The 17071-nt window shown below is 49.2% G+C and overlaps 1 protein-coding gene across 2 annotated transcripts in view; it reads right to left on the reverse strand.

Moving 5' to 3' along the window:
- Positions 1–9601: 9601 nt before the first annotated feature.
- Positions 9602–17071, reverse strand: part of Chst11 (carbohydrate sulfotransferase 11) — a 204341-nt gene continuing 196871 nt past the window's right edge. For both annotated transcript variants that reach the window (XM_021640951.2, XM_021640949.2), the window contains exon 3: positions 9602–14341. In XM_021640951.2, coding sequence (XP_021496626.1) covers positions 13487–14341 — 855 coding nt within the window. In that variant the 3' untranslated portion in view covers positions 9602–13486. The remainder of the gene's footprint in view (positions 14342–17071) is intronic.

Here is a 17071-nt window from a genome sequence, read left to right on the forward strand (position 1 = left end):
TGCATTACTTATTTGCATAATGCAAAGTATATAGTAATGAATTTTAGGAAGTGTAGAGGGAAAACACATAGACATAACTAATATCTGTGTGGCAACTGCTGTGTTAGTATTGTATTAACACCTCAAAAATAGTACTTAGGGGTGAAGAGTAAGCCAGCGGCTGTCTGAGAGCCTCACTACTGTGTGTGCGAGGCTCGGAGCAATCCTTGCGTTTGGAAGCAGAATTCCAAATCCGGAAAATCACCTTGGGCTCTGCTCTTATCATTTGCAGCTCGGGTCTGTAAATTAACACATGGAAATCCGAAGTGACAGGCAGGTGTGAAAGGAAACTCAAGAAACAGCTGCTTTCAGGGATAATATTGAAAATACATAAAAGCTGTTAATAAATAAAAAGAAGCCCATATGTGTAGTTTTGAAACCCAAAGCACTTCATTCCTGGCTTCTTCCCACTTCCTAAGTGTAAATAGATTTTTTTTTTTTTTAAGTTAACCAGTTCTGCCCAGATTTACAAAGATCCTTACGGAAGCATCAGGATAAGGTTTGCTTTAGTGTGAAATAGTGATAGTTCTTGTCAAGACGAGAAGAGTGTCCAGAAAAGATGGAACTCAGGCTCACAAATATGGGGGCGGGCGGGAGGGGGAGGTGTCTCTGAAGTGAGGAGGCAGCTTGCACTGGAGCAGCAGCGGAGCCACAGTAAGCTCTGGGACTCCCAGCATGCTCTTTGGGTCTTGCGTGGTGCTAGCTGAGGGGATAAGACGGCCCCACAGCTCCTCAGATCCCTTCTGCCACCACTAACCACCAGAGCAGACCAGGGCATGTCTCCTTTGGCAGACATCACTTCTACGGATAGACTCTGTGACCCCAGTGTTTGTGGTCCCTGCAGAATTCACCAGGAAGTTTACCACCTGGGCACAGGAGCCTCTCCACGGGGTAAAAGGTGGCTGGCGTGAGAGCAAGGTCACAGAGCAGCCGCTGTCATGCAAGAAAATGGTTGGGCCTTGGTAGTCCTGTCGGGGACTGACGGAAGGAGGGAGCTGCTGCAGCCCTTCCCATGGGAAGGCCAAGGGTTCCGGAGGTCACTGAAGATCAATGCTCTGACCTGCGTGGCGGCTGCATCCATGCAGTGCAGAGAATGGCACTCACACAGGCGCTGCTGTCAAAGAAAGGTGACTCCGTCGATGCTGCAAAGATCTGAGAAGAAAGGGAACACTGAGACATAAGAACAAAACAAATTTCAATTACAGAGACTAAAAGGCAGTAAGAGAGGCCACTCGGTATCCCCCGGGGCTGCCAGGGGGACCTTTAAAGGCTGGGTCGACCTTCCACTTGACCTTTAAAACAGGCCAGCCTGACCTTTCTTTTAGAACAAAGAGGTACTAAAGTGATTCTCTGGTTCTAGATCCCACAGCTGCAGGACCTTTCCTGGGGAGGGCAGCAGTACCAGCATGAGCTGGATGGAAGCGCTCCTGAAACGGAACATTTCAGAACATCCCCAGGGGCGCCTTCAGCAAGGGAATGTAAATGTTTATAAACCAGACTATAAAACATGAAAAGCCACGTTAGAAATTCCCTAAAGAGTTGGGATTCCCGGGCTAAGCCTCATGCCTGACCTCCATAGGGTTCCCAGCAGGCTTTTTTGAGAGATAATGTCTCATGCAGTCCAGACTGGCCTCAGACTCACTCTATAGCTGAAGAAGACCTTGAACTTCTGATCCTCCTGTCCCCCCACCCCACCCCATCCCCCATGGCTCCCCAATGCTAGGATTACAGGCTTGCCTCAGCAGGTCTAGTTTATCTGAGCTGGGGTAAAACCCAGAGCGTCAAGCTTGCTAGGTAAACATCCTACCAACTGAGCTACACCCCAGCCTCTGATAGTCGCATAGATCTATGCGACTAGCCAGAACTAGCCAGACCAGGAAAAGATAGTGGTGATGACATAGCCATCGTGTGCCTGTGCTGAAAGGGGGAAACTGAGACCTGATGATTTCCTATAGCACCTACACTGACACAGAGAGGAAGCAAGCCACAGCAGTGAGGAAAATGCATTCATACAAATGTGTGTGTGTGTGTGTGTGTGTGTGTGTGTGTGTGTGTGCGCGCGCGCGCGCGCGCGTGCGTGTGCATGCACTCATGTGGGGTTGGTGGGGGGCATGAAATCCTCTGGGTAAAGACATTAAGAACAAAGCTGGTGAGGTGTCCAGTGGAGGAAGGCCTTGCCACAAACATGAGGCTCTGAGTTGAGATCCCCAGAACCTAAGGGCAAAGCCAGATGTGGTGGCAGTGAGATGCTTGTAATCTCTGGGGAGACAGCGGGGAGGATCCTGGAGCTCGCCAGTCAGCTCAGCTAGCCCGCTGAATCAGCTCTCTGCATACAACACCTATCCAAGAACAAAACCTACTCCTTCCTGGCTTAAAGAAGCACTCATAAATGAAAATTATACAAAAACTAGAAGTGGATTAAGGGGTTACCAAAAAAGAAAAAACAAACAAACAAACAAAAAACCAACCAAACAAAAAAACCCCAACAACCCCACAAGAGGTAGTATGGCGCAGCCCTGCCGAACTCGGGAGGCGCACACTGTAGCACTGTGGCTCCACTCGACCTGGCAAAGCTGAGGAATACTTCGTGCACAAGGAATTCAGACATTTAACTGTCCGATGGGGAAAACGCACAATTTTCCTACTAATGGGAGAAGGAAAAAGAAATTGAACCATTTTCTAGGCGCCATTCCTTACGGTTCTTGCTAAAGCAAAGAAATTAAAGTGGTGAAGCCCGGAGCCAGCAGTTCAGCAGATATGTACACCTGTTCCCAGGGCAACAGAAACATGCGTAGCTTTCTGGAGACAAGGAAACATGGCGCCGGGCTCCGGGAAATGGCTTACTCTCATCTTTTGTTCTGGCAATGGGATCTTAAGGAGATCAACTTTAAATGAAAAGAAAGAGAGTTTTTTGTTTTTTGTTTTTTTTACTAGTAATGCTAATATTGGTGCTGTATAGATTCCTAAATGAGAGAAATCGTTAGGAAACCAATAAAAATTGGTCACAATTTTTAATGTTATTAATTTTGTTTCAGTGTTTTCACATATACACACCACAGCACATGTGAGGTCAGAAGACAACTAGCAAGAGTCACTCGCCTTCGCTGCGTGGGTTCTGGGGCAGACTGCTGGGTCCTCAGCATGGCGGCTGGCACCTTACTCTCTGAGCCGTCCTGCACAATCCTCCTCCCCATTTTTTTTTTTTTAGAGAAGTGCCCTGACTGCGGTGTCACCGTGAGCCACACACCCATTGCCCATGCCACAGACCAGTCAGACATGGGCAGTTCTTCAGTTGAGGATCTCTTCCCAGGTGACTAGGTTTGTGTTAAGCTGACAGCTACATTTTTAATTCAAGGCTAGTCTGGACTACATAATATGACCCCATCTCAAAATAAAAACCATCCAACCATGCCAACCAACCACCCCAACAAAAAGACAATCCTTTAGACACGAAAATGGGCAAAGACTTTGAATAGATGCTTCTTTGAAGAAGATATAGAGCCGTGTATGCATATTAGCATAAGGCAATGCAAATTGTCTGAATGTGCAATTCAGATGTACACAGTGAGACTCAGAAATGAATTACAAAGTGATTCTGAGTTCAGCATTCACTGCAATACTTTAAATTAGATTTTTAAGGACATATTTTTAGGTTGCTTAAATTGATTTGGGTGGGTGATGGATAGTAATGACTCTGGTGGCACAAGACTGGATTTTCAACTTTCCCTTAGCAGTAAGAGAGGGCAGAGGCATTGCATTACAAAGCTCCTTTTCAGATTTACATTGCTTCTAGGAAGAAGGCACTGCGGTCTGTCTCTGCTTTTGGGAGCTGGCTGTATTTCACTGAGCAGAGAGAGGCCTCTATGTCCTAGGTCCGAGCTGGGAGCCTGGCTGGTTCTGGTCCTGGCAGGGCCTGGGGAGCAGTAACCCCGGCTGCACCCACTGGCGATCCTCCAGGCTGCTCTGGTTAGCCCGGGCTCACTCATTCACAGTGCTGGCTTCCATTTCTTGACCTTATCGTTGGCATCTGCTGTGCCTGGCTCCAGGGCAGAGGTTGATGGGCCATTCCCGTAGGGGACCCCTAAAGCTTTGGGCTGGATGCCCCAGGCCCCTGTGAGGCTTTTGTGCAGGGCTGACCTTCTGGCACCCATTCTTCTCAAGGAAGGTGAGAGGGTTCTCTGCTCCTCTGCCTCTCACCTGTATGCTATAGGTGTGGCTGCAAACTTCCTCATTGCTTGTGAAAGGAGGCCCTAGGCTCTTCTCAGAACTGTGCCATATTCCCCAAGCTCCTTGGAACGCCTGTGGTGAGATGAAGAAATGAACTGTGACCTGGACTTTTTGGGTCTCAGTTTCTCCATGTATAAAGTCAACGTGAGACAAGTTCCCAGACTGAATCCGAAACCCTTGGGACAGATGTGATTTAGATTTCAAATACAATGCAAATTGCATGTTCGCCCACCCCCACCCCTCGCCCCTGCTTCCTGGCAGAGAATGAGGGTGCTCTCCCCTGGCAAAACGTGAATATTTATGCAGAAAATGCTCATATTTTCGCAGTAAGTGGGACAAGCACAGACTATAATTAGCCTCATGTTAGTTAAGGTCAGGGTTTGCTGCCAAGCGAGCTTACTTCAAATCTGTCTTTTATAAAATCTTTTAAGGATTCCCTCCCCTCTTAATGTTCAAGGGTTTCATAGATTTTAAAACTGCAGATGAGGCCTGTAGAGTTATTCTGCTCTGGAGCACGGCTGAAGCCACAGGTGCTGTACACATCATATCTGCGCTCTCCAGGTAGTGCTCCATTAGCATTAGCATGGCAGGCAGAATACAAAAAGGGGACCCTGCTCCTTAGGGTAAATGTCAGCCATCCCCTCAGCTGGACTCTGTGCAGTGCACAACCTGTGCGGCCAGACCCACTGCCCCGACCCTGTCATCTCCAGGCTTCTGAAAGAATGAGCAATGGTGTGAGGTGTCCTCCCTCAAAATTTAACCTCTGAGCCGTGCTCTCCACCTTTGGCATGGTGTGTTCACAGGGAACCTCTTAAAACACAGGGGACTAGATAATGTCAGAACAGTGAGTGTTAGCAAGTAGCGTCCCTGTTGCTGGCCCGCAGAATGCACTTTGAGTCATGAGGTGCAGGAAACTCTTCTTGGTGTCCCCGAATGCCCGTCTTCACTCATCATGCCCTTCCCTCTGCCAGTTTCCACCTGTGATTCCCATCAACAGCCATGTGTCAGCCCTCCCTGCCCCCATCCTCTTCAGTTCCCGAGGGCCTCGGGTTCCACCCCCTTCTGTTCTCATCTATGTAAGAACTCAGGTTCCCAGCCTAGGTGCTACAGACACTGGGAGCCAGGCAATTATTTGCTGTGGGGATTGGTCTGCAGGGATCTCATATCCCCTTGGGTTGGGACCACTTCTCCAATCTCTCACCTTCCCTCCACCCCTTGGGCCACTCTTCGCCAAGCAGAATTTGGTGTTTCATCTGTGTATAAATCAGCTATCCTCTGACACAAGCCCACAAGGGCCAGGACAGTGATGAATGCAACCTAGCGCAGAATCAGACTTTCCTAGAATGGTAACAGGTTTTTTGCTATTTATTTATTTGGCGACCTGCTTGTGCGGCTCACTGTGTGAACTTTGCAGATGAGAACATTAAGCCTGAATGAATGTCAAAAGGTTGGGTTTGTGTGCTAGTATCTGCAAAGATCTCTGCACTCTCCCTTGATGGAGTATTTCATGTTTTCTGCCCCTGGCAATGGGTCTGACCTTGGTGGATGCCCTCTGCCTTTGAGTGAGTGTGTGAATAATTTTCTCTGCACAGCTGCTGGCTCTAGGGATGGTGGTGAAGGGAGGCCGGGATGTCCCAGGCTCTTTGTTACTCACGGAGCTGCCCCAGTACAGAAGTGTGCAGTGGCTTGGGCCTGCCACTCTGAGGGATGTCTGTAGATGGAGACCCTGAGCAACTAAAGCTAACACACTCTAACACCCTCTCACTGACCATCGGCCTTGTTCTTTCCTTGGTTTTGTCTGGTCACTGGCCACTTCTTGAGAAGGTCCTTTGTGATAGCTAAATGGCTTCACCCCCATAGTTCTTGCTGTGCGACTCTGGGATGGGTGACATGAACATGGTCCCTTCCCCTGGGGCTGCCGCCCTGAAGGTTTGGCAGATGCTGAGGTGGGCGCTGCCCTCCAATAGCACACCTCACCCTCACCATTCAAAATCTCTGGGACATGGCCTCCTACCCCAGGACTTCCACTTTGCCACTGGCCTTTTATAAAGACCAGCCTTTCTAAAGGTCCACATTCAGTAACTTCCAGTCCAACAGTGTTTGGAGGCGGTGCAATAGGCTACCAAGGCAGGGCTTTGTTTGGAAGAACTCACTCTGCAGACCAGGCTGGCCTTGAACTCACACAGTTTTGCCTGCCTCTGCCACCCGAGCACTGGGGTTAAAGTGTGCCAGTACTGCTTGTTTTTATGAAAAGCGCTGATCACCCTGCACAACCTACAGTAAGCTATCCATTGATCATGAAAGTCACTTCCTTTAGGTCAACTTTTCTTATGGAAATATGTACCTGGGGGCCTAGCATGATGCTCAGTTGGCAAAGGGGCTCGCTGCCAGCCTAAGGAGTCTGAGCTCCAGAACTCACATGGTGGGAGAGAGCCCATTCCTGTGAGTGTTCTCTGACATCCACACAAACTGTCACACACATAAGTGCATAAAGTGTAAAAAAACAAATATATATATATATATATAACTTAAGGGCTGGGACCTCAGTGAGCTCTAGCCAGGCAAGCCTGACAGCTCGGGTTAGGATCCCCATGTCTCTGGTGGTTGGCATCTTCTCCAATTGTTTCCAGACTCTTGGCCTCTTAAGCAAAGAATTGGAAATAAGGGACAGATTTACATGGACTTGCAAAGAGGCAAGACAGCTTTATTCAGAGTGAAGTGAGAGTATGGATTAGAGGGGGCTGTGCTGCCGAGACTGACAGCAGGCTACCCGAGAGAGAGCTCAAACCCCGTCACTGCTTGGGGCTACGGAGGAGGGACTGTGACTGAGGGGGATGATTAGGGAGTTCTCTATTTTGATTGACAGGTTAGGTCACATATTCATTTTTCCCATAATGCATCCAATTTTAATGATACGTACACCCGGTTAAGCATAGGCATGAAATAGTAAGCAGGGGCTTCTCCCTGAAAGGTCACAAGAGGATACATTTCTGCTTTACTGCACTCGTAACCCAAACCAGCTCAGGCTGGATCACCCCTTCTGTTCTTCAGATATAGACACATTGGGAATACACTTGAACAAAAACTGTCTAAAACTGACTGTTACTATTGTTCAGGGCCATAGGTACCTGTAGCAAGATTAGGGTGAGGAGGGGCTGCTGAGGTTGCTAGGAGCATTGCTTGGAGAGGGCTGTGTGTGTAGAGTATATATAAGTGAACTAGGTTGCCAGTTGTGATATTACAAGGTTGTGTGTGTGTGTGTGTGTGTGTGTGTGTGTGATTCCAAGCTCAACTCCTATGCTTGTGTCGCCAGGACCACTGAAATGCTGGAAGGACTCCCAAAGATGCTCTGAGGCTGTGGGAAGATGTCAGGCAGAGACATTAGACTCTGGCTCTGGAAGCCTCTGGTGACATGTGACAGCTAGATGGTGTGTGCTGCACTAAAACAATGAAAGGCCCTTTCTAAAACAAGGTAGATGGCAAGAGTGACGCCTCTGACCCCCACATGTGCTCTGTGATATAAGTGCTAAACACACTTCTCATATACACTTATATGTATATTCATATACATATGCACTTCTCATATACAAACACGACACAACACACACAGGAAATACATAGTTTGGGAAAAGTCACATTGAAAGCAAACATGCTAAGGCCCGGTGAGGTGCTAGGCCAGAGTGAGTAGCTCTGCAGGGATCACGCAAGCTGCAGTCTCTGCACTTTCTCCGGTGTCCGAGAGAGGGCGCCCGCAACACTAGCAAAATTTCCTGCTGATTGGCTGGCTGCAGACAGGAAGCCATTCAGCGCCTCTCTGACGGAAGCAGAGACAGCCAGGAAGGTCTTCGTTTGCTCCTCTTTCCATGGACCAGCACAGTGGCCCTGAAGGGACAGGGACAGATGCTGACAAGATGACATCTAGTCTGATTGACAGGCAATGCTTCCTACTCATTTGAGATGACTGAGCCCTGTGGACTGGGCATTTCTCAACTCCAAGGGTAATAGTGACACCAGAACTGGGCTGGCGGCAAAAAGACAGCTGGCGAGTGGACACATCAGGGATCATACACAGGACGGATTAAAAGAGAACCGAGGGCTGAGTAGGAGGACTCGGTAAAGCGCTTACTATAACAGGCTTGGGGATGTGAGTTAGATCTCTGAAACTCACGTGAGGAAAAAAATAGCTGGGCAAACAGAAGGATTCACTCGTAATCCCGACACTGGGCTGGCTCACCAGGCAGCCTGGCCAATGAGAGACTGTCAGAGAACAGTGGGTGGGCAGTACCTGAGGAATGATACTCAAGGCTGACCTCCGGACTCCACACACACACACACACACACAGAGTTGTTTTTTTTTTTTTGTTTTTTGTTGTTGAAACAATGTCATACTGTCACACAGTTTTGTTCAGCCTTCCTCAAGCTCAGGGCAATCCTCCTGCCTCAGTGAGTGCTGGGATTATTAGGTTGCCAGCACATGAAGTTTACCTGAATCATGAACCAAATCAACGTGCTCACCAGGTACCCACCTCAAGCGTTTTGCTGCGGCAACAGAAAGCAGAGCAAGACAGTGCCAACTGTGATGTTAATTTTGACTGTCAGCTGGACGGGGATTTAGAATCAGGAGAACAGACCTCGAGGCCTGCCTGTGAAGAGTGTTTTCAGCTGAGATGGTAAGACCAGTCTAAATGTGGGTGGCTTCAGGCCCTGGGCTGGGATTCTGAATTGAGCAAAGGAGAAAGTGAGCTGAGCACCAGCCCTCATTTTCAAATGCCTTTTGGGCACGGCTAATGTGACCAACTCACGGCCACACCCCCACACCCCCGACTCTGTGTCCCTCACACCCTCACACCAAGAGCTAAAGCAGGCTCTTCTTTAAGTTGCTTCTGTCACATCCACAAGAAACATAACCAAGTCAACACCGTGAAGCCACAGAAGTCATGCGGCAAATCAGAAAGGGACAGGGTGGCCTGTGCAGCATGGGGCTGTGGTTTCCTAGCTGAAAAGTGGGGATTTTCTCAGAGGGAGACACAGCCTGGTGTCAGAGCCAGTGTCTCTGCCACCGCCACAGGGGGCTTCCCTGCCTTGTTCTTACCCCATGGCAGGGACACACTGACTAGTGGGGCCTTCCAGTGTGCACAGAGATTTCTGGAGAAAGCAGAATGAAGCAAAGCCTCTGTCCATCCAGTCAGCAAGGAGAACCTTGGGAGCATCACCATGGCCAGCAGAGGTCTCCTCTCCACACTCACACACATGAGCAAGGCACCAAGGCTGAAGGCACAGTCCAGCCCAGCCCACCCCATAGTCTTTCACAAATAGTCCACACACAGAAAACAGCTTCTTTTTTTCCTTCAATTTAATTGAAGTTACTTAGAAAAATAATCAAGCTTGAATGGCTTTTCCTGGAGGAAGGTTCGGGAACATTTCACGAAATCTGTTGGCAACATGGAATTCAGCTTCTTTAACAGTATAGTAAGATGCAGGAAGAGAGTTCTTCAACAGGCCCTCAACTGCATACAAATAGGTAAAAAACACACAGTCCACAGCTTTGCTAAACTCTATGTCCATATGCCTTACTGAGCGCGCTCAGAAGAGAACTCGGACACCACCTTCTGTACCTGAAGCGAGCAGGCTGAAATCTGCCTGCTGCCGTCCAAGGATTCAGCTGCTGCCCACTCAGAGGGTCTGTCTGTGCTGGGGAAAAGCTGGGGACGCTGGTGGGCAGAGCGTGGGGGAGTGACGGGGTCAGTCCTGCTGACGAAGAGGTGGACCAAGGGGTCAGGCACCGGGAGAGCACAGGCTGGGGCAATTTATGTATGTGTGTGTGTGTGTGTGTGTGTGTGTGTGTGTGCATGTGACGTGTGCATGTGTATGTACAGAGAAGGCCTGGGCAGAGGAAACAAGAACAGCAAGCAAAGCCCGTGTGGTTTTGTCAGTTAAAGCAGGGTAGTAATGTCACCATTAGCCTATGAGCTAAGAGTCCCAGGCCCTTGCACCGTGTCCAGGAGCGCTCTTGGAGCGTGGGCAGCCGGAGTGAAGTTTCTGGTTCTCGTAGTTCTCCTTGGGACTGAACAGGCCAAGCAGCAGAGAAAGGCTTGCGTGGGGACCAGGTGGCAAGGCCAGTCTGACACCTGGTCAGTGGGCTGCCCTGCGTCCCAGACCAGCTGAGAAAGGCACTGGGGGCGTGGAAGGCTATAGGGGCTGTCAGCAGGGAACTGTGCCTGCTGGTCCTCTAGGCTTTTCCAATAGATGGGTAAGCTAAGCAGGCATGTCCTTGCCACTCTACCTGACCGTGCCTGCTCCTGAAAGCACAGCTCCACCTCTGAACAGTGGCTCGGAGCCGGGACGCTGGCAGCTCCCTTTCTGCCTAAGCATGAGAGGCATGCGAGACAAAGCTTTTTCAACATTTGTTCTCTTTCCTGTAGAAAACACTTGGATTTCCAAGCACACTTCACCAATGGATGTCTTTAGCCAGGGACACACAATACTTTCTACACTCTGCAAGAACAGTTGAACCAATACATATTTTAACAAATTGTCACTAGAAAATAAGATGTGAACACTAAACAAGAGAAAGAGTCTCTCATCCCGGAAGCATATTGATACTTTATCCCCAGGGGACAATCTTTCTCACTTTAGAGAGAAATGGAGTAACTTCCATCTGCACACAGCGCTGTACCACAGACAAACAGAAATGCAAAACATGGAAATCAACATGAGTTTCCATTAAAACCCCGAAGCACGCCGTGAACAGTTCCAAACCGTGGGTGGAAGTGAGAAGCGTTTGTCACGAGGCCATCATCCCCACTGAGTGGGCTTTAAGGCCAGGAAGTGGGGGTTATTTTTGTGTCCTTATGCCACCTTCCCCCTCCCCAAAAAAACCTTCTTAGACATCCCTCCCTCCTTGTGCTTGGAGGGTGGGATCACTGTCTGGGCAGTATGCAGATGGAGCCATTTACTTAGGTAAAGCGTAATTTGTCTCATGAAGTTCCCAGACAGGCCCTCGTTTCTGCTCATTTCTTTGTGGAGGGAGCTGGGAGCAGCTGTCAATCTTGGCAGACCTCAGACAGGCTAGATCACCCTCACCAAAGGCTACTGTGTAAAATGCCAACTAAGACATGATATGCCATACAAGACACCCAGGTCATGCAGCCCAGAAAAATACATCCTCCCAGACTCACGAGGCAGACCATGTATTCAAGGCTCTGCAAAGTCTTGTGGAGAGGAACCTGACTTGATTTTGTATTCTAAGGATGTGTGACCACAAACCCTCCCGACAGACGTTCTGGAGAGCCTGTGCTCTGCGGAGTGTGCATCAGCAGTGCAGGCCCAGGTTTTGAGGATACGCCCCCTCTATTCCAGGGATGGCCAAGGTCTGTCACTGTTCTTGGTCAAACACACGTAATAAATCTATCTATCAAAGGCGGGGAAAGAGAAAGCGGGGAAGGTACCTGTGTTTTATAAATAGCCACAGCCAGCTTTGGCTCACATCTCCCTCACATTAAATAAAATAATTTTCTCAGTGAGACAGTGCGGCAGCTCATGCTGCTCCTGGGCTCGCTGTGAGCCGGACAATACCATCTTAATAGTTTCTGTGAATAAATTATTCATTTTTTTTGTTTTTCAGAATATTCTCACCCCTTCACTCTATACTGCATCAAAACAAACAAAAACCCCACAAAAAGCAAAATTTACATACCACCCCCTCTCCTATCATTAGAACGATTATATACAGCGTCTGCTACCTACCCGGACACTGGCTGTCATGGGAATGTGGCTCAAAGGTCAACAGAGAAACATCAGCAACAACTAGAAATGAAGAACAGGTTTGCGTGTTGACCAGCAAGGACCAGGAAACACCAAGTTTCCAGCCTTCTGGAGGAAAGGGAGGGCCTGGACGCTCTGCTACTGCAGGGCACGGGAGGGTGTGCTGTGCCTGTGGGGACAGTGGTCCACCCCTCACACCTGATCTTCACCAATCCCCAAGCGTATGCAATGCACTCTTTTAAGTTGCAGGCAGGGCAAGATGTGGACTGGAGATCACAGCAGGAGGCACTTGAGAAATGTTCCCCTTCCCCTACCGAGGCAGACACCACTGATCTAATCACAGCACTCCTCCACTTTGTGTCTAGAGAATACTGAGGCTTACAGCTTCTGCTACCATGAAACTGCAGGAGATACACATGATCAAAAAGGTTTCTTTCACTTCTTGTGCTGGCAATGTACTTGGGCCTGATCCAAATGTGTGGTTTTCAAATTTGAGCTATGGAAAAATGCGAATTTGCCACGGTCATGGACTCTCTGGGCCTCTTGAGAATAGTCTACAGCCCACGTGAGGATCATAAGGATGGGGGCTGGTTCACTGTTGAGCTGGATGCTCTGTGTTCACATAAAGCTTGTTGAGGGCCAAGGCTCCTGGGTTCACTCAATGTTCTACCTGCAGTCAAGCCTGGAAAACAGTAGATGCTACTAATGGAATTCAAAGCAACAGTTATTCTGCTTTCACTAGAACTGGAAAGTGCCAGTTAAAAATGTCCACAAAAAGCCTATTCTTATAGACTGCTAATTTTGGTGAACAGAAATTGCTATCATCCGCTTTCTCCTTGGGTTAAAACAATTTGCATTTCTTTACTGCCAGGGACTCTGGGGTTGTTAGCAATCCGTTTGAACCAGTCTCATCCCTGTTCCTAAGTGCAAGGACAACTTACTTATTTCAAGCAGGGTTTCCTGAATGGTGGCATCCTCACATCCCAGCAGCTGTCACCATGCGAGTCCACGGGAGGTTAGTGGGGAGACAATCAAAGCCCCCAAACGAGCCATAGCCAGGAAAGCACAGACTGTACCCTCTTCTAGAAAGACATGAGCAGTCTGCTCATGTAGAAACCTCTACAGAGACCACCTTTAAATAACTATAAATAAGATTCATTAGACTTTATGGAACACAGTTTGTGGACCACACCAGGACACAGACAGTGGAGACTGTGGAGACGCTGTCACGGTATCCCCTTCTGAAAACAGGGACAACCCACCCCGTTCTCCCGCAAAGACAGCGGTCCTTTCCCATGGAGGATTTAAATAATTCTACCATGCCGCTCGCAGCATCCCCCCAAAGACATTAATTTACAAAATAACCCAGTTATCCATAGAATTCTTTTGACAAATAAAAAAATCTTAAATTAAAAAGCAGGATTCTCTCCCTCTCCCCAACCACCCCTACACCCCTTCATTCCAATTTCAGGTAGTTTGGCACTGAGTAATTGAACATTAAAAAGTCCAGTTTGTAGACCTCGTACAGCTGCGTCTGGTGCTCGGCGCTGATGTTCTGGAAGAACTCGGTGGTCATCTCGTCGGTGGTTCTGGTGGACTTGGCGTAGGTGGGGAACTTCAGGGCGCTGCCCGCCCCCGCCAGCTGCAGCACGTAATTGGAGTCCTCCTCCAGCGTCTCGTACTTGCCCACGAGGTCATAGTGGATGTGGCAGGGGTGGCAGAGGGAGTAGACGGTCTGCCAGTGCTCGTTGAAGGGCTCCTCCCGCTGCGTGTGGGGGTCGATGAGGTAGGCCACGAACTCCTCGAACTTGACGTCGTCCCCCTTGCGCAGGGACTCCTGGGTGGCGTTCTTCCGCTGGCGCCTGATGATCTTGGTGCCGTAGCGCTTGTGGAAGGAGGTGTTGTACTTCTGCGTGAACTTGTTGCGGTAGGCGGACACCAGCCGCTCGAAGGGCTCCCGCACGAACAGGAACTTCATGTAGCTCTTCAAGCGGTGGTTGATCTCCGGGATGCTGTACTGATTGAGGGTCTTCAGGTTGGCCGACACGTGAGCCTCGTTGGCTGGGATCTCCATGGGGTCGCTGTACTTGCCTCGGCCACTCAGGACCATCATCAGCCTCTTCCAGTTGGTACACGCCACCTTGGGCACATAGCAGTAGATGAGTTCATGGTCTTCATCCACCACCAGGTGCTTGAGGTCATTGGGGGTCAGCACCCTGCGCTTGCGGCTCATGGCGCTGTTGGCCCGGCAGGTGTCTGTCACTTGGTCCCGTCTCATCTGGTGCAGGATGGCAGTGTTGGACAGCTCCAGCTGCAGAGGGGACAGAAGAGGAAGGACAAATTAGTGTTTACCTAGAACATCCCTATGTAGTTACAACGGAAGAGCTGTCCATTTGTGCTGAATGGTCGTCTAGACCCTGCCAGATGCAAAGCTTGCTTCCTCAGGGTGAGGTGAGACTTGGCCTCTCTGCTTAGTGTCGGACTCCACGGAGGTCAGAAGGGAACGCTCGGGAGGATGTCTGTGTTCTCTGAGAGCAAAAGCCCCTCCCCAAAGGAGTCTAAATGAGGAATTTTCTACATTAGATTGGCCTGTGGTCATGTCTGTAGGGGACTGTCTCCATTGTTAACTGACACAGAAAAACCTAGCCCACTGTGGGAAGCACTATTCCCTAGGCTGGTCTCTATACTATGTGAGAGGGAAAGAAGCCAGCAAGTGAGCAAGAAAACATTTATTTTCCCTCTGCTCTTGACTGAGTATGGTTGCCATCATTTCCTCCCAGTGATGGACTACAGTATGGAACTGTAAGGCAAATAAACCCCTTTTTTTCCCATTAACTTGCTTTTGATAAGGATTTTTTTTTTTAATCTTAGCAACAGAAATGGCACTAGAACGGCTAATCACTCCCAGTCAGAACCATCTCTTTTAGTTCACCCAGACAGGAAAATCTACTCTGCCCTGGCCGGCTCAGGGACCCTGTGGTGCGGTGGTCTATGGGTTAGCTTGGTACGCCCTGCGGTGCGACTAACCCTATGGGTCAGCTTGGTACACTCTGCCTTTTACCTAGTTGGCTTGTGCTGCATGGTCCCTTTTTAAATATAAAAGGACTTGGTCATCCTCTTGACTTTGAGGTTCTGAAGAACTAGGGTCTGGGGCTATGTAGCAGCCGCTCTGGTGGAAAGCCTCGTGTTCCTCTTCACACCAAGAACAACGTCCCCATTCGACATGTCTTTTGACCTCTAGGGTCTACTGCCAACCTGCTCTTCCTGGCCTCACGCTCACATCTCTCCCTTTCTGAACGGAGGAGCACTCCTGAGAAACCACCTGCTCACTTTTCACTTTTGCCCCACGTTCCGTGGCTGGGCGGACTCCCCACTCTTCTCCGCTGACACAAACTTGGCTATTCTTCACACTCCGACATACTCTTCTCCCATACCGCAAAATAACATCCGTTTTCTGAACACCCTCGACTCTGGGTGTCCTTCACGGCACACCAGTCTACTTCACGGTTTCCCTGTGGCCACAGGCAACCAACTAATGGCAGTCTCATGGCCACTAGCTCTTTGGGCCAGAGTATAAGTGGCTTCAAGACCAGAGAATACAAGAGGATCAGCAGAATGTCCGAGTCACTGGATACACACACAGGGCACAGGTGGGGCCTATGAAGCCAGACCTGAACCTCCAAAACTGAACCACAACTTGTATGATTCAACCCGCTCCCAAATGTGCACAGGGCATGTGGGATGGCCCAAAGGCAGGAAGGAACCCTGATTTCAGTGAGTCTTGCATGCCTGCTCTGTAGAAAGAAGGTATTTAAAACAGCAAAGTATAGTGTTTTGGTCACCTTCAGAGTTCGGTACAGTCCCTGTTCAGTCTAAGGACCCAATACTGCAGCTCACCTCCCAGTGACCTTACCTGATGGTACATATTTTCTTTCTCTGCTTATTTCTAACAAACTCAAGATGATAAGACAGAAATGAAGAGACCTGGGAGAGGAGCCTGGATGTCCACTCACAGGACAATGAAGAGTTATGACTGGCAACTTAAAAACCCATTAATGTCATGTCCACATCCTCCAGCTAGAGGAGGGCATTCTGGTCTCCAACCAGAGCCCACAGTAGCCATAGTAACGGTCACAACTTTTTACAAATAACACGTCCCCTGCACATTCCATGCACAATTCAGGAGCTGTCTGAGGGCTTAGCTAGCTGAGGGACAGCTCTCTGGGGACAGCAGAAGACAAACGGGTGAAGAAGACACGTTGACAGTTTGCTCCCTGTCACTGGGAGGGAGCACTGCTGCTTGCTGACCAGCCAGGCTCCATCAGCTTTTCCAGGAGGGTTTGTGGCCCTGTCAGCGAGCGCCTGTTGAGTTAACTTCCAGCATTCCATTCTCTCCCTCCTTCCTTCATTATTATTATTATTATTATTATTATTATTATTATTATTATTATTTTCCATGAAAGGACTTGAGAGGATCATAGCAGAGGACTTGTGTGCGATTTTGGGAGTTGAAATTATGAGCTTATTTGGTTGTGAGCTTCGGAGCAATGGGGACAAAGGAGGGAATGAGATAGAATTTTCCTTGCTCTTGTTATCAAAGAGAAAAGCTTTTAAATTGTTTGTGAGCAGGAAATGCACCAGATCTAAGGGATTAAGAAAATTCAGTCAGGGATGGGGTTTTGGATTTAGTGTGCTCAGGATGGGGTCTTCAAAGGGCAGAGTCTTTGGCTGACTGAGTGCCAATGTTGGGGTTCACTCCTGCTTGCCTACAGAATGTGGTGATGTGCTCAGTCCCTGATTCCTCTCAAGGAAGAAGCCCACTGAGGGACTTTCAGAGATGGCAGGATCCACAAAAAGAACAGCTATCCGGTGAAGCAGCTCTCACCCCAGCCCTGCCACTCTTTCCTGGGCCAGCTCTCCTCAGCACGGGTGATCCTTTATGCTAGCACTTCTCAAACTTGGGCACATGTGGGAGTCACCCTGAGGGCTTGTTCCTGCACTGCCTGGCTTCCAGCCAGAGCTGGAGAGATGCAAGGCAGAG

This window comes from Meriones unguiculatus, chromosome 2 (assembly GCF_030254825.1).
Source record: "Meriones unguiculatus strain TT.TT164.6M chromosome 2, Bangor_MerUng_6.1, whole genome shotgun sequence".
Classification (NCBI taxonomy): domain Eukaryota; kingdom Metazoa; phylum Chordata; class Mammalia; order Rodentia; family Muridae; genus Meriones; species Meriones unguiculatus.